This window comes from Poecilia mexicana, unplaced genomic scaffold (genome assembly GCF_051168715.1).
Source record: "Poecilia mexicana isolate PSO_F unplaced genomic scaffold, ASM5116871v1 scaffold_4, whole genome shotgun sequence".
Lineage (NCBI taxonomy): Eukaryota > Metazoa > Chordata > Actinopteri > Cyprinodontiformes > Poeciliidae > Poecilia > Poecilia mexicana.
The window spans coordinates 1,219,084-1,241,516 of record NW_028263373.1 but is presented as its reverse complement, the minus strand read 5'-3'; the positions used below and the strand labels follow the sequence as shown (position 1 = coordinate 1,241,516).

The 22,433-nt window shown below is 37.9% G+C and overlaps 2 protein-coding genes across 5 annotated transcripts; both read left to right on the top strand.

The window, feature by feature from the left end:
* The first annotated feature begins 1,549 nt into the window (after positions 1-1,549).
* hps3 (HPS3 biogenesis of lysosomal organelles complex 2 subunit 1) lies at positions 1,550-20,080 on the top strand. 4 transcript variants are annotated; one of them, XM_088004698.1, is made up of 26 exons: positions 1,550-1,651; positions 1,761-1,875; positions 2,700-2,850; positions 2,925-2,996; positions 3,664-3,757; positions 4,036-4,109; positions 4,678-4,890; positions 5,868-5,931; positions 6,141-6,229; positions 7,051-7,168; positions 7,375-7,528; positions 7,598-7,680; positions 8,867-9,041; positions 9,118-9,199; positions 9,891-10,048; positions 10,219-10,320; positions 13,261-13,369; positions 14,240-14,460; positions 15,768-15,945; positions 16,113-16,346; positions 16,870-17,064; positions 17,476-17,652; positions 17,734-17,838; positions 18,450-18,656; positions 18,734-18,821; positions 19,720-20,080. In XM_088004698.1, the coding sequence occupies exons 3-26, from the start codon at positions 2,800-2,802 to the stop codon at positions 19,845-19,847; spliced, it is 3,171 nt and encodes a 1,056-aa protein (XP_087860824.1). In that variant the 5' UTR covers positions 1,550-1,651; positions 1,761-1,875; positions 2,700-2,799; the 3' UTR covers positions 19,848-20,080. The 4 variants fall into 4 exon arrangements, with proteins under 4 accessions (XP_087860824.1, XP_087860823.1, XP_087860821.1 ...); XM_088004697.1 differs by lacking the exon at positions 10,219-10,320 and having other exon boundaries at positions 5,871-5,931; XM_088004695.1 differs by lacking the exon at positions 10,219-10,320.
* On the top strand, positions 20,060-21,314 carry LOC148159861 (uncharacterized). Its single transcript, XM_088004703.1, has one exon. The coding sequence runs from the start codon at positions 20,060-20,062 to the stop codon at positions 21,218-21,220; it is 1,161 nt and encodes a 386-aa protein (XP_087860829.1). The 3' UTR covers positions 21,221-21,314.
* Positions 21,315-22,433: the final 1,119 nt, after the last annotated feature.

Genomic DNA, 22,433 nt, shown 5'->3' with positions numbered 1-22,433 from the left:
AAACATGGTCATTTCACTGACGTGCGGTGAGGTTCATAGCTGGTGAGGCACCGACTTAATTATAATCGGATTTGCAAATCTAGACCCCCTGAATGTTATTGTTTACGTAAGGAAATTTCGCGCATGCGTACAATACTGGAGGGCAAAAAGACTATTCTTTAACATGTGATGCTTAGCCGCGCGATAACAAAATAATTCCGTTATCGCAATCAAACTTAGACATGTAGATATTATTAATTTCGTGCTGTGCTTAACAGCAAAGGGAGAAACCCTTAAAGTACAACTCAAAACCACGTCTTTCTCGCTCTCTGTATCAGCGCAGCTACTGTATGGCTAGCTCGCTGTTACTGTCTCTTACTCTGCAGTTGTGGAGTCACAATGTCTGGGATCATGAGCGCCCCCAGCGATGAGGCACGAGAACTGCCTGCCTCACCTCGAGTCTGCTCCCATAGAATGGCAACAGGTGCAGTAGCGAGAGGTTGCGCAATCCCAGGTGAGGCTCAGCTCACTGCTGCCTCACCGGCTTCGCTTCTGGGCATTTGAATGGGAAAATGCGAAAATTCAGCGATTTAGAAGAAAAAAATCATCAGATTTGGTTAAATTACATGAAAAATAGGTAGTACAAACCACAGGGTGAAAATATCTTTATAAATGATTTTATTATTATATATTATTTTTCCATGATGAGGTTCTGTCTCACCTGCGTCCCCTGACCGCACGTCACTGGTTCATTTCCATTTGCACACAAATCCACATTTGGCAGAATGCATGTGTCATTAAGCCCTTTTTTTCTCAACTGCTGCCCCCTTGTGGTACTTAAAGTTAGAACAATGCCCCAAATTACTGGTTTTATTTCTCTTATTAAGTCATTGTCACCTGTTCGTTTCATTTGTTTAAAAAAAAAAATCAGTAAGTCGACAGAAGACTTGTACGGACTTCAACATGATTGTATAAAATAAAACAAACAAACATTTAAAAAAAATCCAACCTGCCTGTACTCAGGTAAAAGTTGGGGAGTATTAGGTAAAAATGGCGAGGTACAGGTGAATAACTGTTGAGTCAGTATAATATATATTTTAAATGATGTAATCAGACAAAACAATTTTAAAGACTAAAGTAAAAACATTACAGAGTGATCACATAATTAGAAAATAACCAAATTAGCCAAAAACAAATCAAATGTTTTTCAACGTTTGTAAGTGAATTCTTACAGTAGGTTATGCAATTATTGAGCATTAGAACAGGGGGGAAATGGGCTACTTCTAGTGACAATATACAGTTTGCATCGGAACAATAACAGCAAATGCGAAAAGCAAAGCAAGCTGAAGATTGTTTACAAAAAAAAAACTGTAAGACGAAGACATTCTAAATACACAAATTACATTTTTAATAAACGACCAATAAAAACAATAACACAAAGCTTACTTTGGTCGTTAAGTAGTTAAAAAACTTTCGAGACTGATCACCTTTTCAATAATACTCGTTGAGTAACCAATCAAAGGAAACTATCAGCCTGAAGAGCCAATCAGAATCAAGAGAGGGCGGGCTCTTAGTTGTTATGGACAGCTCTCTTCCTGTTTCGCATGAAATCAATAAACTGCAGCAGTCGCTCAATGAGGAAGAGAGAAAAAGCGTCGGCAGTAACAATAATGTAAGTACTTTAGTTAGCTAATATGACTTTTATTGTATATAAAAGATGATTTAAAACCGGAATGGGACTAAAGTGGTGACGTAACTAATTGTTTGGATTTATTTTAAAGAACCAGAGTTGCCGCTCACAAGACCTCAGCATGTGATATTGATTAGTAAGGGAAGAAAACATCCTGCAGGACAACCGCTGCTTTGTTTCAACGTTCAGCTTTTACAGCCATTAAGGTGAAGTAGATTTTAGTTTTAACTCCGAGAATCTCTTCATGTTTCTTTTAATTTCGATATTGGCAATAATAATGATGATGAAAAGTTTGGACTAAATGTATTCTGTAATGATGTAAATGGTATTGAGGATTAAATTTTTTTATAGTAATATAAGCTGGCATTAGCTCAGATCACAGGTTATAATTTTATAACTTGGGAAATTAGAGTTTTCTTCCTATTTTTGCATTGCATTTTCCTCGTTCAAAATCGTAAATACAGACAATTTCAGAGTTGTTCAGTTTTGTTCCATGTAGAAAACTCTACCAGACTGTCATTTTAGTCCGTTTTTGGTTATTTTTACATCTAAATTAAGTCCAGTTATGAAACCTTAGACCAGGTGGAGGTGTACAATTATAATGTATTATTATGCATTATAAAGATATTTCTTTATGTACAATTTCTGTTTAGTGAACATTAATTCTGTTTATTATTTTAGAACTTTGCCATTTTATGTAAATTACTACTGATCCCCCACAGCCCCCTGCGATTTTAATATTTCTTTATAACCAAAAGAGAAATTAAACTGTGCTGCAGGGTCTTCCATTGAAGTAGTAGTTTTACGTCCAACAAAAAATAATGTGTGCAGCAAAACAGTCTAAACTGTGTCTGATTTTCTTTTTTGAGCTCAAAACAGAGTGAATGCTGTTTGCTGATGTGTTTAGTGTCTGAAAATATTTCAGTTCTGAGTTCAATATGTCTATTCCAGTTCTGAACCTGACCAGTAACTATAACGAGATTTTCAGTTCTGACTAAAAAAGATCTCATTGATTGTTATTTTCCAGCAGTATTCTAATGGATGAAGTCTGCAGAAGAGTAATTTAACCAACCAGAGTGGAAAGAACTGCAGTTTGTATTTAAATTTACATCTTCAAACTAGGAGCAAACATGGTGCATGTCTACAACTGCCATCCTTTCGCCTCACAGCAGATTGTACAGGTAAATGGACTGATGCTGAGCCAGATTAAATAAAAAAACAAACAAAGAACAGTTCTTCAACATGTTTTGCTCAGGTGGAACAGGAACCTGGACTCGTGTGCTGTGGAGGTGGAGCGCTGTTTGTTGTGACAACAGGAGGATGCAAGGTCTGCTTAAAGTATTCCTCATTTTTATCCCTTTTTATTTGTGACAATGTGTTGGGGAAAAAAAGGCAAAACATTCTGTTCATTGTAGATATATTCATTCAAACACAGTTATTCCTTATACATTACTTTATATCACAGCTTCTTTTTTAAAAAATTGTTTTCATACGTGGTGTATAGGCTTTAGTTATTTTTACATTTTATGTTTTTAGTGAGCTGTTTATTGTAATTTGAGATTTTGTTCTTTGCTGTTGTGTATGTATGAAAAAATGGAGGAGTACATTTCCAGCAAAACAACTCTGCAATTTTTAGATTAATCTAAATTTTAGATTAAACTTTAAAATTTATGAGTTTGAAAAGTCAAACTTTGAGTTTTTCCTGCGAATCTTTTTTTATTTTTGGAGCTCATAAATGTTCTTGTTTTTTCTAGAATATTTTTGAGATTATTCTGAAAATATTTTGCTGTTTGGCTGAACTTTACTCCACCCTAGTATACTGTCGTAGTTCTGATACATAAATTTCCCCCATTGGCGGGATTAATAAAGGTTACGATGCTAACTAGCTAGCGCGACATTGCTAGCTAGTTATTTAGCTGCTCTTGAGAGTGATCCTTTATCTGACTGCAAGTATTTGGAAAAGATATTAATATCTGTGTTTTAACTGGACCCAGGTGGAGGTGTACAATTTGGAAACGGAGGGCTGCCCTCTCATATGCCGCTTTGCTAGCATGGGCACAGTGAGGAGGATCCAGCACAGCTCCATCGGTACGAACACTTGTTCTTCTCCCTTGTCGTTCCCCAGAAAATTATGCACTCCCCTTTAGAGAACAGCAAGTTTTAATGTATTTAAGTTTGAGGGGTTAAAGCCAGGATACATGGAGATGATGAAGATGCATAAATACTTTTTGAAGACATGGTAGAACCTCTCCAGTCCTTTAGGCAGCCATCTTTCCTTTTTCTCCCCCAGTGTTTTTGCAAAGCAGTTGGTTGGAAAATGCCAAATGACAGTTATCAACCATAATGCCTCTGATTGCCTGTTTCAGGAGACTACTTGGTAACCATAGAGGAAAAAAACAGCGCCACCTATCTGAGAGTTTACACAAACTGGCGGCACCAGGTATGCTGCTTATTTTCCCCTTAAATACACTGCTCAAAAAAATAAAGGGACTCAAATAACACATCCTAGATCTGAATGAATGAAATATTCTCATTGAATACTTTGTTCTGTACAAAGTTGAATGTGCTGACAACAAAATCACACAAAAATCATCAATGGAAATCAAATGTATTAACCTGGATTTGGAGCCACACACAAAATTAAAGTGAAATGTTCCCTTTATTTTTTTGAGCAGTATATTTAATATTTAAACATAATTTTCGCAATATTACCTTTTTGGTCTAAACTGGACTGGGGAATGATCAGTTATTAAAAATACACCTTACTGTTTGCCATTTTAAAACTTTGTTATAAATTCAGAACTCCTTTTTTCTGAGTGGTAAATTAAATGTATTATCATATTAAAACTATATTCTACAAAAGCACATGCATTGCACCTTTTTAAATAAGTACATACATATGTTGTTTAATGCCATGTGGTGCATTCAAGTGCTTGTTGTGGTGCATTCAGGTGCACCTTTACGATGCTCAGCCTGTTTTGGTGAGATGGTTCTTGCTTTCTGTTCAGGCGGAGGAGAAGTCCCGTGTTGGGGTGCGTTTGCTGGGCCACTTGCTTCGCGGCGCGTCTGTCTGGGGCGGAGTGCAGATGGAGATCATTGAGATCCCGCTGTCGGAGCATCCCGTCTCCTTGGCATGCTGCGCGGTGACTGGAGACCTCCTGGTGGGCTGCGAGAACACGCTGGTTCTTTTCGCTTTGAGGAGACACACCCAGCAGAACCTGGTAACAATCCTGACCACGGTTGGACGGTGTGGTTATGTCAGTGGTGTCCAAACGTTTTGCAACATGGGCCAGAATCCCAAAGTGGAAAATACTCCTTACTGTTTCTACAACTTAAAACGCAAAATTATTATTATTATTATTATTATTTTATTTAATTGGCTCAGTACAGAAAAGGATTAGAGCCAAAGAAACATTGAGAAAATCGTACTTTTTTCAGAATTCTGAATTTAATCTCAGAATTCTCTTTCTTTTCCAAAATACCTTTTTTTTCTCTGAATTGTGACTTTAATCTCTGAATTTGAACTTTTCTCTAAATGTTGACGTTAAGAGCTGAATTCTTTTTTCACCTAATCCTTTTCTGCTGCTCAGCAATAAATTAAACATACAATATTTTAATAAAACAAATATTTTAATAATTATTTCTCTTAATAAAAGGTGGACAGTTTTTCAAACTTTTTCGGTAATTTTTTTTAGTTTATTTGGTGTAGAAAATCTTTTAATCTATTTCCAGTGACAAAATAAGAACTTTCTTCAAAAAGCAGTTGTGCTATTAACCGAGTTTAAAGAATTGATGTGCTCTGTTTTTTTTTTGAGTAAAAATTGACTGAATGTTTTTCAGCCTTCTTACCAAGAACTTAAAATCCAAAGAAAACTTGACTATTGAAATAAAATACTTTGTGCCTCACTTTGCATTAAAGAAAGGTTAGAATTAAATTTGTAATTTAAATTCTTGTGCTAAAAAAATTACAAAGTGCCGACTGGAGGGTCAAATTAGTGCCATAAAACAGTTTTAAGGGCCACAAATGGCCCCCGGGTCTCATTTGGACACGTCTCCATACGTCCTTCATTTGAGTCGAATGTTTGTCAGATGATTTTTGTCTTTCAGGATTCCTGTTTAACTTGTTGCTTGGCTCAAACAGATTTGCTGAATAACTTTATTGTGGAATAATTTTACATATTGAGTCTGCTAATCCCAGCAGAACCAGCAGAACCTCCAGGGCTCCTGGTCCAACTCGGAGCAGAGCTGCAGCCAGACTCCAGGTAATCTAACGTTTTGTTTTACACACACTGCAGAGCATGTCTGACTTCATGAGAGTTTAAGAGAAATTAAACGATTAACAAACATGTTTGAGTTTTAAGACATTGTGAAAGAATTAATATAAATGATTTTAAACAAATAAAAACTTTTCCATTTTGTCTGTTTGCTGCTGATTTTTTTATTTATTAATTTTTGTATTTTGTCTTTGCAGGTCGAACTTCTAGTCAAACTCAGGACCTTTCTGTCTTGGACTTTGAACGTTCGGTCATCCTGCATCTCTCCAAACTTACTCCTAAGCAGGTACTTTAAACTTTTTTATGATTTATATTTTCTAATATAAACTTCATATTCCAGTTTTAATAACTTTGGGTTGTTGTTTTACTCAGTTTTTATATGTATTTTTATATATATTCCACATGTTACATCTTTCAGTAAATGGATAATTATTTTATTTCTGTTTGGTACTGCATAAAATATTTACATACATTCTACATAAACAAAAGGAACCACATTTTTAATCTGAGATTAATAATGGTAAAATAAAAATGCTTTTTGGGAAAATGGAGGATTTGTTTCTTTTTTCTTTTTATTTTAGTCTAATAATGGATTAGCATTTAGGAACTTTAAGGTCCTAACATTTGTATTTAATTTTATTTGTCTGCATTATATGAACCCAAAAAGCTTTAAAAATTATAATTTATAATATGTTTATCATGCTTTAATAAACATAAGAAATGTCTTATAGTAAAAGTAAAATTAAGTGTTTTACCAGTGTTTTTATTACAAGTTTCTCCAGAGACAAAATTATAAATGTTTTAATTTAAACCATCACAGATTAGTCAGCCTTTTTAATAAACCTTTAAATTATCAGTGAGTCTCAGACGTGTTTATGATGAATCCTACCTGCTAAATTTCATGAGACTAAAACTCATCAAGTTTGTTTTTATAATTAAATGCTCTGATTTATTTTAAACTATTAATTTAAAATGCACAAAATTAGCATCTAAATACTTACCTGCCTGTCTATTTGTTGAAAATAAAACTCTTTTGACTCAGTTTGTTTTGCTTTATCATTGCAGACATTGAAAATATTAAAGCGTTGTGCCCGTTTTCCCCTTCAGGTGGCGCTGTGTGGAGGTTATGTGGCAGTCCAGGCCGAGCTTGAAGTTCTGGTTCTGAAACTGGAAGCAACAGCCGAGGCCACAGGCGTAGAGGAGCCATCAGATTCCTTTAAAAGTGGTAAAAACACGACTCACATCAACAGCGTTTTGTTTCTACATGCTCTGCTGGAGTCTAAATGTAGAATAAGAGGAACCGTCATGTCGCCAGTTTGGCAGATATTTAAGACAAACTAATCGATAGTTATCGATTTGAAATGCTCATTTGGTGGTAACGTTTTTCAGCCGTTTCGTCCAGCCTGATGGATTCTGTGTTCGTGTGTTTAGAAGATTATCCAGAAGAGCAGAGCGACTTCCTGCTGGTTCCGAAGCACCAGGAGCTGCTGGGGGACCGAGCCGGAGCCTGCGACGTCCCGGTCAGCGTGGAGCAGACCGGGCTGGAGGACCGCAGGCGCTACACGCTCTCCTACCTTCTGTTCAGGTGCTTTTCTGTTGTCATTGCATTGTGATGATGTTTCAGGATGGCGACCTGGACGTTTTTCTTCTGCAGGCGTTTTACTCCAGAGTTCTTTCAAGGCTGCAGTGTGGAGGAGACTCAGCTCCACTCGCTGCAGCTCCACCCCGTGTTCACCAGTAAGTACCAGCGCCATGACGGCCTCACTTCACTTCTTCCTGCTCAGCTTAACCAGGCATTTAAGATAAACATTCAAATTAGGGATGCACCGATTTTATCCTGTGATATTATCTACCTCAGCTAAGGTCAAAAGTCAACCTCTGTCCTCTTCTGCTCTCCTGTCGGACATGCTCGACTGATCGCCCCGCCCACCAGGTCATGTCTACATGGTTGCAGTTAATAGTCGCCACACTTTTCAAATCAAATCTAATTTTATTTGTACGGCACATTTCAGCACTTTTAGTTTTTAGTCTAAATTTAAAGGAACTCAGGGTTTCGGCTGTTTTACAATTTTCCGTAAGTTTGTTGCCAACTCGGCATCTTTCTTGCTGGTTTGGCGACATTTTAAAAAAAAGAATCGGAATCAGCAGGTCAGGCGTTTTAAAGATCGGTAATCTGCGATCAGCCAGAAAACTTCAATCGGTGCACACCTAATTAATGCTCGAGCATTAATACCTTTGAATATGAGCCACTTAATTAAAACTCACTCAAAGGTTAACCCTTTAACCCGCAGTGGAAAGCCTGCGTGCCGTTTTTCCATTGTATTTTCTGGGGGTGAAGGTTAACACAGCTGGTCTGACGCACATTAACTAATATTATTATTATTAATTTAAACTCTCAGAGGATTCTCTGTTTCTTTTTCATTTTTCTCACTTTTGTTCAGTTTTTTAAATTGTTTTTTTTTTCCTGCTGGTTGGAAAATTTCTCCATACCCAAAGTCCATGAACCTGATCAGAACCGGTTAGCTTTTCCTCTTAGTGACACCAAAACCTTCTGTGCAAACTCTCACATCAAATGTTTGCTTATTTCTTATTATGTCTGTCGCAGCAACAGCACAAATTGCACTGATGTGAAGACCTGATGAGGAAAGCTGTTACCATGGAAACGGATTTAAATCCTAAATGATTCAGCTCCCATCTGTCACCCGAAGTCACAACTACTGCAGACTCGTAGCGCTAGCTTAGAATTCACCGCCTTTACGCTGCCTTCAAGGAGTGTGGGAAATCTCAGCGTTGTCACAGAATCAAAATTTTTAAACACCTATTTTAAAAATTGATTAAACAAAAAAAAAAAAAGGGCCACACAGGATTTGTCACAGAGGCTTTTGAAAACAGATTAGTTTTGAAATAATTCCTCTGTCTCCAGGTAAGCAGTCGGCGTCTGTGGACGAACCGGCCTGCATGTTCTGCTTCTTCTCTCTTCCCAATGCGGGATACCTCTACAGTCTGAGGGGTGGAGTTGAGCTCCTCTCCACCTATCAGTATCCAGAGAAGGTGCTGCAGGCGGTGCTCACAGATCACCTGTTGCACGTCATAACCAGGTGTGCTGAATTTTCAACATGAAATATGAACATTTTACTGATTTCACCATTATTTTATGGTTGTTTTGATTTGCAGGAATGCGCTGCAGTCGTTTACGGTGCGTTGTGCCGCAGCAGCAGCCAGGATTGAAGACCCCTACATTGACACCACCATGAAGGTTTGACTCATTTACTTTATTTAGGACAATAAATGATGATACAATTTTGGTTGTTTTGGTCTCTTTGAAATTTTACACCAAATGTTTACATGCACTGTAAAAACTGTCTGACATTGAATTGGACTAAAACTTTACTGTTTATGTCCGTTCAGATAGCTAAAATACTTTTTGTTTGCTAAACAACAATTGTTCAATCCTTATCTTTTAATTTATTGTAATTTTAAAGACTTCCCTTTGCAGGTTGTCAGCATGTTGGTGACATTTTCTGATATTTATCAATTTGTATCTTATTTATCACCCTCTAGTTGTTCATGTTGTTCAACTTCTTTACGTAAATGCAGTAGTAAACACCGCTAACTAAAGAGTTAGTTGTGCTAACTTTAAGCCACTAATCATAAACATTCTGCTAATGCTAAAATGATACATCAACCAGATATTTAGTGGAAGCTAATGCTAAGTTGCTAACTTTAATTTCATGTTGAACAAGTAAATTTATGCTTTAAAGTAAAAAAATCAAAAGCTAAGGTAAGTGCACAAAACCTTTTTTTATGTTAGCAAAAGTGCTAAGTGAAAAATTAGCACAAGCACCAGCAGATTAGCAGATGTGTGCCCTCCTCTGCTTAAAAGTCTTCATATCTTCTGGAGCACATTGTGAGCGTCTGTGAGAAGAACTTATGTTTGTGTTTTACAGGCCTGCCCACCGTGCAGCCTGGAGGTGTGTGCGCTCAGAATGCAGTTATTTATTGGTCTGCGGACGCTGTGTGTCTACGGCCGCCATGTTGTCCTCCTCTCCACTGCTGACACAGAAGCACCAGAGGAAGCAGAACGCCACACACAGCGCCGGGGCCTGTAGGTGTCACACATGCTGCATCCAAACCGACACACGTCGTTTAGTATATTCCATTTTTACAATCAAATATCTCATTAAATTGTTAAACAACATTCTGAACAGCAGTAGTCCCCACAGGCAGACATGCATTTGTAAATATTTTTATTGTACGTATGTGTTGTGATTTTAGCGATTTGAAAGAGCACAACATGCTGACTGGTATTTTCCTTGCGGTGGGAATCGATCCCGCAACCACCCCAGCTCTGGAGAACCTCCTGTCACGCCCCTTCCTGTAAGACAAACCCCAACCAGCCAGCCAGATCCCCCAAACCCGACCCGCCGGAGAGCTGGTTGTCATTTTCAGGTCAAGCTGCTTTGCAGAAATACGTAAAATCTCATGATTTCACCATTTTTAAAAAAATCAGTTTAAGAGAACCTGGGAAACGGTCATTTCTGTTTTCTCTCGATTATAGGTTTGTTTTCTGGTGATGTTGAGACAGTAGCTGCGTTTCCATGACGAATGTGCACAAATCTTTGTCGATATAATGCTAATGTCGAAAAAACACAATTTTGCAAATTCATAAGAAATTAAATTAAAATCACTTGTGAATAAGTTTGTTCACGAGAAAACTTATTGATTCAACGCTTTCAAATGGCACAACGTTTTATGAACAGTGCGGTGCTGTCTGAAAACGCCGCACATCTTCCTTCTACTTCCTGTCGTCTTTGTCGTTTCTTCCAGTAGTAACATCCGGCTGTTGATCATGTGACTCCTGTGATGCGAAAAAATGTTTCCATTGCAGTATTGTGAAATAAACTAAATTTGATTCAGCCAATGAACCCCCTCAAGCCAAGACACCAAAACTTTTTATCAAAAAACGTGTTTTTTTTTTTCTAAATTGGTATTTTCATTAAGCATTTAATTTTTATTTTGTAATTTCAATTTGTCCAATTCTGTGATTATTGGAAAAGCAGCTACTCGTCCTATTTTCTAAGTGACAACATTCATATTCCGATGATCACAAGAGATTTACTTTGGAAAAATCTTTTTAATATACATATAAAAATCTTTGCTTCTGGTCTTTATTGGTTCAGTTTCCATGTGATTAATTGTTAAAGTTTAAATATACGTTTACATTTGTGTGCGATGCTGCAGCTTGGCCTGAAAGAGACGACCGGACCCGTTTAGAGATTAGAGCTAGCTTAGCTGCCGTTAACTCGCCTAACTGCACCTGGTGTGAGCAAACTAATGATGTCATGAAGTCAAAGTGTGGACTAAAATAAGACTTCTGTCGGTTTCTTTAACTAATTTAACCAGAGTTTTTAGAGGTCCTTTAATTTTTTTAAAGAGGTTCTTTAATTTCCTAATGTTAATATATTTTTAAATATAAAAAGTATATCTAAATATATTTTAAAATGTATATATTTTTCAAAAATAAACAATAAATCAGAGCAACAACCTCCCTGTTTTTTTTTTTAACCCGGGGTGTCCAATGTGAGGCCCGGGGGCCGTTTGTGGCCTCTGGACAGAGTTTGTGGCCCGTTCAGTGCAGCTTGTTGCAGATGGAGATTTTTAAATTCATAATCAGGGTCAAATTTATAATACAAACATTTTTCTTACAATGGAAAATGTTAAGAACAACAGAAAGTAATCGAATTTTTGTAACCGAGCTTTTATAATAACCAGATCCACGTTTATCCAGAGACTTTTCTGCATCAACCTTTATTGAAGTTATTAAAGTCCTTTAAATATTACAAGTGTTTTGAAAGAAAATGACCCAAATCCTGTTTATAACTGAGTAAATTTGAAAACTAGGTGGATTTATTATGACACAAGAATCACGAAAAATCCTTCTTAAGTTTTGGATTAAAAACGAATAAAACAAAAATCAATATTTTATTTTATTTATTTTTTTTCACTTTCTTGCACCATGAAAACGTTTGAGTTGATTTTGACCCATGTGATGAAAAGTTTGGACACCCCTGCTTCATGTATCTGACCAAATGCAGTTTTTGGATCAATACACAGATCCTCTATAGAACAGATGCTCTGCTCCGTCATGTTAACATGCTGACTAACTGTAGACTAACTGCTCTGTTGCTCTCCTGTTGTTTTTAGTTGCATGGATTCAGAGAGATTCTTGCTGAAAGTGTTTGTTGTGGTTGCAGTAACGGTGAACACTTTCTTCTCCTTTTAGTTTTTCATGCATGTCTCATATAAAACGAGATGTTTAATGAAAACTTTAATTTCCACAATGGGAAAATTGATTTGTACTCTTCAAACAATGCATAGATTTGTTTTGTTTTTTTTAAAGAGCAGAAATTGCCCAAGTTTATCCTTAACAGTTGCACAAAGGTTTTATGGAAAATATAAATCAGTTTGTTGGTTTTTAGACGTGGTTTTTTTCTTTGTTTTTTTAAGAGGTTGTGGAAAATTTTCCCTTCAGCTTAATTTATTAATCATTTACTTTTATCTTTAAGTGTAAATTATAACCAGTTAATTAATGCACCATACCAGTCAGAGAAGCGATTAATAGCAAAGCAATAAATACAGCAGCATAGCTAAAAGGAAAAACTGCCTGCCTGTTTAAATCTGGTAAACTCAAATGTTCAGATTATTATTAATTTGTTTGATATAACAGAATTATCACTTTGCAAACCTGTAGATGAACTTTCCGTGTTATTTCTACATTTATTGTGTCTGTAGTGTGTATTTCTTCTCAAGCAGAGATGATTTGAGTTAGTTTTGCTGCAAAGTGAAACTCACTGATTTTTATTCAGTTTTGGATCATATAGACATGTTTGTTTTGATGTTTCTGGTAAATTTAAACTGAGGTTTTTCTAAACTTATTTGAACTTTTCCCCCCTCCGTTTCCAAAGTGCACGATTCCAGTTCTTCATTTGCAGCGGAGATTATTTTATTTTTTTCTGGTGTTTTCTGTAATTAAACAAAAAAAGGTCAGTTTCAGAGTTTGCATGGCACACATCCATAAGTTTTGGTTATCTGGTGTGCAACGTTTTACAAACTAAAGAAATGATTCTACTTTTCAGTTGTAATACTTTGTTTTTATTTAAATGCTGAACAGCTTGCAGACAGTTTCCAAGTGGATATATATGGAGATGAAACGCTTTGGAAATGTTTGGGATTAGATGGAAGGACAACAAGCGGAGGATTTCCCAGATTCTCCTGGTGTTGTGTGTTTCTGACCTTTGTTTCCTGTCTTGACCTCAGGAGCAGGAGGTGGACCATCTCCTCCCCCAAAGAAACCAGTCCTGTTGGACACGGGTGGAATCTGTATGTTGTCGACACCGTACCTCCCATCACGCTCTATCAGGAGATGGTAATAACAAACTCTCTAAAATAACCATCATAAATGTGGTTAGGATTCACAGTATTATAATAATCTAAAAACAGAAGAGTTTCGGTATATCAGAATATGAGGTCTAAGCTTCATTAATGTGGGAATCCTTTAAGGTTTAACTGCTGTGTATCTTCTACCTGCTCCTTTCCGAACAAATTGTGTAAAAATTCATGTCAGTTTGTCTTATTATTATTTTTCTTCTGTTTTTACTTTTTGTTGTTTGAAATAAATAAATGAATTGGGGCTGGACAATATGGCAGAAAACCTGTCACAATGTAAGCGTTTTATATCAATCAATAATCTATAATTATTGACTAGTTTTTTGTTTTAAATATCTAAAATATTACCAAACTGTTGGTATGACCATTACTGTTTCAACCACAGTTTTCACTCCATGCCATGGGTTTTTATTTTTAAAGAGTAATGAGACACAGTGGAGAAACTTTAAGCTGCTCCTGCACAAGTTATTCACCAAGTTGTTGCTAGGTAACCAAAACTTACTCACAAAGTTGTTGCTAGGTAACCAAAACGTACCTAGTTACCTTCTAACAAAAGTTACTAGGTAACCAAAAGTTACTCACCAAGTTGTTGCTAGGCAACCAAAGTGGGAGCGATTCCACCAACCCAGCTTAGCTAGCCGTGAGAGATTGAGCAGCTAAAAACATTCCTCTGCCTACGTCCCCCAGAATGCAGTGCGTATATATCATAATATATGTTATTAATTTATTGCCCAGCCCTAAAATGAATAAATATTTGACATGTTCTCTCAGAAGAAAATTTAATAGCTGCACAGGTATTTGTCTTGGGGTCATTTTGAGTTTTTAGGAGTGACTTGTTTGTGTGTGCCAGGTTGAGTACAGCCAGCGCTACGCAGAGACTAACCCACAGGGCCTGAGTCTTCGTCACCTCCTCAGCGAAGCCCACCTCCTCCTCCGCTCCTCCCTGCTGGAGTCATCAGAGCACCGGCAGGCCAGTGAAGGTGCCAGAAAAATGGCCATCCAGACGCAGAGGGAGGAGCTGGAGGAGGCGTTCAGGCAGAACTGCGCCCAGCTTGGAGACAGTTTCAGCAGGTACCAGCGCTCTAAACTCTGCTCAGACTGATTAAAAATGAATTTTTAATGTTCAACTCGCATCACGTGTCTTTTAAAATAACTTGTCTTTCTATATTTTGATGGATTACATCAGTTGTCAATGAGCACATCAATAAAACTGCAATTATTTGCAACCTGGTTTCATCCTACACCAACATAGTAATTAGTAGAAGCTAATGCTAAAGTGCTACACCAACATAGTAATTAGTAGAAGCTAATGCTAAAGTGCTACACCAACATAGTAATTAGTAGAAGCTAATGCTAAAGTGCTACACCAACACAGTAATTAGTGGAAGCTAATGCTAAAGTGGTACACCAGTACAGTAATTAGTGGAAGCTAATGCTAAAGTGCTACACCAACACAGTAATTAGTGGAAGCTAATGCTAAAGTGCTACACCAACACAGTAATTAGTGGAAGCTAATGCTAAAGTGCTACACCAACACAGTAATTAGTGGAAGCTAATGCTAAAGTGCTACACCAACACAGTAATTAGTGGAAGCTAATGCTAAAGTGCTACACCAGTACAGTAATTAGTGGAAGCTAATGCTAAAGTGCTACACCAGTACAGTAACTAGTGGAAGCTAATGCTAAAGTGCTACACCAGTACAGTAACTAGTGGAAGCTAATGCTAAAGTGCTACACCAGTACAGTAAATAGTGGAAGCTAATGCTAAAGTGCTACACCAGTACAGTAACTAGTGGAAGCTAATGCTAAAGTGCTACACCAGTACAGTAACTAGTGGAAGCTAATGCTAAAGTGCTACACCAACACAGTAATTAGTGGAAGCTAATGCTAAAGTGCTACACCAACACAGTAAATAGTGGAAGCTAATGCTAAAGTGCTACACCAACACAGTAAATGGTGGAAGCTAATGCTAAAGTGCTACAACAACACAGTAAATGGTGGAAGCTAATGCTAAAGTGCTACACCAACACAGTAAATGGTGGAAGCTAATGCTAAAGTGCTACAACAACACAGTAAATGGTGGAAGCTAATGCTAAAGTGCTACACCAACACAGTAAATGGTGGAAGCTAATGCTAAAGTGCTACACCAACACAGTAATTGGTGGAAGCTAATGCTAAAGTGCTACACCAACACAGTAAATGGTGGAAGCTAATGCTAAAGTGCTACACCAACACAGTAAATAGTGGAAGCTAATGCTAAAGTGCTACACCAACACAGTCACAGCTCCAGTTGTAAATTCCTCCTGAACTTTTTGTGGCGACTCTCTATCTTGTCCGTTTAGCTTAATGAAGCCCATCTCTTGTTTTGTGTCCTGTTAGGGGCGGTCAGAAGGATTACCACCTGGCTTTGCCGTACTACAGGATGTCCGGTCTGTCGGTCACTGAGGTCATGTCCAGAAACCGTCCACTCCCAGGCAGCCCTCACTCCTACGGACCTGGTTTCCTGTTTTATCTGAAAAATTACCTGTTAGAGGAAACGGACCAGAGCCTCAGTCAGGTATGAAAACCTTAAATTCTCTCTGAATTTTAATGACGGATCCAACCGATCCTAACCAGTTCGAGAAGCATAATTGGTCACCTTTAAGCTTATAGAATGATGACGTTAAACAAACAAACAAACAAAAAAATCTAAAACTGAGTTTTTCCGTCTTTATATGCAATCAGGAAGATGCAGATGAGGTCACTAGAATTTTCAGCCAATCAGAGCCCTCGATGCTGGTCAGTGTGTGCGCCAGCCCGTGCATGATGAACGTCGACCCGGCTGCAACGCTGCAGATTTTACAACGTCTGGAGGAAACGGCTGGCGAGGCGGTGCCTCTGACGATCACCATGGCGACCATGATGCTGCGCCTGGGCAACATGGCGCAGTACACAGAGCTGATGGAGCGACACTCTGAGGTGTCAGACTGTTCATGCATCGGATAAAAACACATTTTTTCTCACTGTCTGGAGTTTAATCTGGCCAAATGTTTCTTTTCTTAAGTTGTTTTGAATTATCAAAATTATTATTATGTTTTTTAAATGTCAGAAAACTTAGCAAGAATCTTTGGTTTTTTTAGACTTTTGTGTAACTTTCATTGAATGAATTCACAAGACCTTCTGTTCTTGAGTAAATAAGTGACGATTGCTTACAGAAGTTTATTTGTAAATTTCCAAAGTTTAAACTTTTAAATTCAAAGAAAGTTATAAAAAAAAACATTTTTTGCGCATTTTCTGGCATTTAGCAAACGAGAGTAATTTTAGTAATTCTGACCTGAAACAGGAAAAGTTTGATCTGATGCAACTTCAAACATGAGGGGAAAAGTCTGTAAATATCAGGTTTTAACTGCATGTAAAAATAATAATTACATATTTTCAGATAGATGTGTTGCATGTTTTTTTGTAAACAACATGTGGGTTGAACTCTGTGTTGTGCATTCAGATGCTGCTGGTGTACGGGTTCATCGAGGAGCCGAGGTTGCTGCTGCACGCAGGAGGAGGGAAACACCCTCAGGTGTGTCCGACGGCGTTGGCCGGCCAGCTGGCCGACTCCCAGCCTGGACTCCTGGTGGCGGCCATGGTGGCTTTACACGAGAACAACAAGGTTCAGCTGGAGCCGGCCGATCACGTCTTTAAGGTCCGTGCTGCTGCAGAGCCCCCTGGTGGACACGGAGAGGATCTGTTGTCTTTTCTGTTCCCCAGCTATTTATATTTGTAAATATATCCTCATCTGTTTTCCATACAGTGAGAGTGATAAAAAAAAAAGACAATTTAAAGTGAAATGTGTTTTTACATTCTTAAGTCTTTGGTGCAGAAAACTGGTTAAAATTTGATCCATTTGGTTTTGTTCTTTCTTTGATTTCTTTTATTTGTTTTTCTTTTTTCTTTCTCTGTTTACTGCTTTCTTCCTTTCGAAAGAATTAATTTCTTTTTGTGAGGTAACCCATCAGAACAATACCCCCCATGTCCGCTAGGGGCGCCGTTCTCTTCCTCCACTGGTCTGTCTGAGTGCTGCAGATGTTCTGTAGGAACTGATGTTTGTTTGCAGGAGCTGGGATATGAGAGCAGCCTGCAGGTGGACTTCTGGGAGGCGATGCTCATGGCGTCCTCCCAGGATGCCGTCATCCAGGAGCTTCTGTTCCGACTCGCTTCGGTTTACATCGACCGACTGACGGCCGGCGAATCCCCAACACAACACAAGTCGCTGAAAAGTGCGGAAGACCTGGTAAAGGTTACACCACCGTCTGTATCTGAGAGCTTTTCCTCTGGCGGTTTGACTTCAGGCTGCTCTGTGCTCTGTGTTCAGATCAGCTGCTGCTCTCATTACGGCGCCCTCTACCCGTGGCTCACCATCCTGAACCCGGCTCACGCTTCCAGCTACCAACACCAGGAGGCGCTGCACAAACTGCAGGTGTGCAGACAGAAGGATGGATAAGGAAGAGGAGAGGAGCCACTAAAAAATAATTCAGATTTTCTCAGAAATTCTACTTTAAACTCAGAATTTTGAATTTGAACTCAAAATTCAGCTTTTTTTCTCAGAATCTTGACATCTTTTGGATTTCTGGGTTTTTTTAATCAGAAAAAAATCTGACTTTACTTTACTCATACTTTGATGTATGAATTTTGACTTTAATCGACAAATTCTGACTTTAGTCTATGAATTCTGACGTTTTTCTCAAAATTCAGTCGTTCTGCAAATTCTGACTTTCTTTCCACCAGAATTTGACTTTTTTTTTCTCCAAATTTTGACTTTTTTTCTCAGAATTGTCTTTTTCTATAAATTCTAACTTTAATATGACTTTTCTCTCAGAAGTCTGACTTTTCCCCCAAATTTAATTTTTTTTTCCCCTCAGAACTTTTACATTTTTTCCCTCAGAAGCTTTAAAATCAGAAGCCAGAGTTCTCATTCTCAGATTAAAGTCAGAATTATTGTTCTCTTTTGTTTTGTGGCCCTTCTCCCCTCCCGTAGCTCTCTGGATGAGGTCAGACTGATGTAACTGTCCCTGCTGCTCTGTCCTGCAGTCGTTGCTCTGCGGTCCGTCCCTCCCCATCGGAAACGTCGCTCCTCTGTTGGAGAGTCTGTCGGAGGAAACGCTGTGGGGCTTCAGCCTGCACCTCCTCTGTGCCACCAGAAGGGGGCAGTATGGCCGCAGCATCGAGCGGCTGCTGGACCGCTGTCCTCAGGCCATCATAGCCTACGCCAACCACCAGCTACAGGACAAACACATGGCATGTCCTTCATTCACTTTATTTTGTTTGTGTGGCTTTTTTAAACATTTTAATGAGTTTTTCTCATGTTTCTTCAGGCTCTCTGGTGGCAGAAGCTTCTTCCTGAGCTGTGCAGCCGGACGAGAGCGGCCGCTGACAACGGCGTCCTGCTTGGAGCGCTGAAAGGTGGAGGAAATGTCCCAACTGTAGCAGAAAAATCTATCAGCTGATTATCAAACTGTTTAATAACATCTGATGTAAAAGTTTAAATTACAGCTTCGAGTCTTAAAACAAAGTTCAACTTCAGTTTATTAGTTCAATTTGTAATATTCACTTGGGTAGTTACTGGTTACATTTACTTCAGTAACTATTTGAGAAGTGTACTTTTAGTAGTATTTTTTTCTACAGTGCACTTTGTACTTGAGTCATTGTATTATGAAGTATTTCTACTCTTACTTGAATAAAATGTCTGGATTCTCAACCCACTGAGTAGAAAAACAAACATTTTAAAGATTCTGGACAAATGTTTGTAAACGTTTGAATTTGAGGAAAATTTTAAAAAAAAAGTGTAAAAATGTCCTCGACACGTTTTCTGGCATTTAGCAAATAGAAATAATTTTAGTAATTTTAACTAAGCTAAACAAGAAAAGTTTGGTCTGACTTTATGAAAAAAAAAAGTGATGATGTACCAGTTAAGTTGTAATTTTATGAGAATTTGTATTCAAAGCTGCGTCACAATGAAGGACACTGAACGTGTTGTGAAGTTTTGTGTCTTTACAAATAAAGACATTCTTAATGTTTCCACACATCAGCATCACATCATCGTCAGTAGCAGGACTTGGTGCAAACAGCTGTGGGACTGGTTTGTCCCGTCAGATCTCGGTAAATCGAAGCTTCTTTTCTCGTTCGCTTCTCGTAATTTTACGATTTTCATCTGGTAAATATTCTTCATCCTGTTCATATTAGACTCTGTTCTCATAATATTATCACTTTAACGAATTAGAGCCCAATAGTCTGTTGTATTCTGCTTTACTGACACAAAATGCAAACGTCAATTCATCAGCTGTGGTTTCCATGCCAACAGAGACGCTGGTGGTGGTTGCCATGGAGATGAGCCCGGCAGAGTTTCTGGAGCTCCTGCCAGACGACGGCTCGGCGTCGTACTTCCTGCCTCACCTGTTGACGTGCGCCCAGAGACACCTGCCGGCCTGAGAGGCTGACTCAGCAAAAACAAACGCAAAGCAAACATTCAATCATGATGGATGAATCTGAAAACGACTTCCTGTTCCTGCTGCGGAGTCAGAACAACATTTTAGTTTTTTTCCTAAGACTATCAGGGTGTGAATTTTTAAAGTGCTTGATGTAAATCTGAATCTTTTAATCAGTTTTATGGCTGTAAAATCATAGACTGGTGATTATTTATCATGGATTCCAATCAAACTTCACTTCCTGCTTCATTTCGTTCATGTCTGGGTAAAATATCTGTAAGGAGAGATGAAATGCCTGTAAGGAGAGATGAAATGCCTGTAAGGAGAGATGAAACACCTGTAAGGAGAGATGAAACACCTGTAAGGAGAGATGAAACGCCTGTAAGGAGAGATGAAACGCCTGTAAGGAGAGATGAAACGCCTGTAAGAAGAGATGAAATGCCTGTAAGGAGAGATGAAACGCCTGTAAGGAGAGATGAAACGCCTGTAAGAAGAGATGAAACGCCTGTAAGGAGAGATGAAACACCTGTAAGGAGAGATGAAACACCTGTAATAAGAGATGAAACACCTGTAAGGAGAGATGAAACACCTGTAATAAGAGATGAAACACCTGTAAGGAGAGATGAAACGCCTGTAAGGAGAGATGAAACGCCTGTAATAAGAGATGAAACGCCTGTAATAAGAGATGAAACGCCTGTAATAAGAGATGAAACGCCTGTAATAAGAGATGAAACGCCTGTAATAAGAGATGAAACGCCTGTAATAAGAGATGAAACGCCTGTAAGGAGAGATGAAACACCTGTAAGGAGAGATGAAACACCTTTAATAAGAGATGAAACACCTGTAAGGAGAGATGAAACACCTGTAATAAGAGATGAAACACCTGTAAGGAGAGATGAAACACCTGTAATAAGAGATGAAACACCTGTAAGGAGAGATGAAACGCCTGTAAGGAGAGATGAAACGCCTGTAATAAGAGATGAAACGCCTGTAAGGAGAGATGAAACGCCTGTAAGGAGAGATGAAACGCCTGTAAGGAGAGATGAAACGCCTGTAATAAGAGATGAAATGCCTGTAAGGAGAGATGAAACACCTGTAAGGAGAGATGAAACACCTGTAATAAGAGATGAAACACCTGTAAGGAGAGATGAAACACCTGTAATAAGAGATGAAACACCTGTAAGGAGAGATGAAACGCCTGTAATAAGAGATGAAACACCTGTAATAAGAGATGAAACGCCTGTAATAAGAGATGAAACGCCTGTAATAAGAGATGAAACGCCTGTAATAAGAGATGAAACGCCTGTAATAAGAGATGAAACGCCTGTAATAAGAGATGAAACGCCTGTAAGGAGAGATGAAACATCTGTAAGATGAGATGTCTTGTAGAAATAGTGAGAACAAAGTTCCTTTTTTAAGCTTTTTTTTTCCTTTGGTATTTATTGAAAATAAATCTTTTATTCAAACTACATTCTGAAAAAAGCATTTTGCTTTGATTTCCTGGAATATTTTGTTAAAACTTAATTATTTTTGGCTACTTTACTGTAAAACAATCCCAATAATAATGTTTTGTGATTTTGTCTCCAGACTGTTTCTGCATCCAGGTCGGAGGCACTGGGTTTGCAGATTAAGCTGAAATTTGGATTTAAACAGTTTTTATTTTGTTTTTTTGTACATTTAGCTGGAAAAATCCTGAAACCTGGTAGAAAGGGAATGACCGCCTGATGGTTCCAGTTTGATAATGAGCATTAATCAGGCAAGCAATGTCCATCAACTGAATGTAAACTCTGTAACTACATCTATACGGAACCATATTAATGCCAATTCTTTGTCGTTATAACAAGATTTTTAAAACTTGTTATAAAGACATTTATGTTTCATTAAAACCAAAATATCTCGTCTGTTAAATAAGAAAAGTTGCAGCGGTAAAACAGCAACACCTGGTGTTTTTAGACGTCGTCATAGAAAACCTCATTACGCCTTTTTAATAATTTATAATCTGACTGGATTTTTTCCCCCTATTTTAATGAGAAACTTTTGTGTTTTAACAAGGTTTGTTATGAAACTTTCTGCAACTCTTAATGTTTTCCTTCCACTCAACTTTCCAGTAAAATGTTTGTATGCAGCTCTCTGTGTACAAACCATTTTTTGGCGTATTCTCCTTTTGGAGAGTTTCTGTAGCTGTATTTCCATTAATCACAGAATTATGCAAATTGATAGTACATAAACAAATGTGCTTAATGGAAACTTGTTTTTCAATTTAAAGCTTTATCATGTCGAAGTTGGTGTGTTTTACAAAATTGCCATGGAAACACTTCTTTACATCAACAACTGGATCTTACTACTGGCAGAAACCACAAAGAAGATGACAGGAAGTGGTAGAATTATGTTTATTCTTTTTATTCTTATTTCGCATAAAAACTTTTTAAAGAAATGACTATTTCACATTTAGCATTAGTTCTAGGTAATATATTTTAGATATTTCTCTCTAACTGATACACTTAGCAAAAGTACAACTAACAGTAGAAAACATACAGGACAGATGGACAGAAACAAAACCACGGTACAAAAAGAAATAATTAAAAGTGAA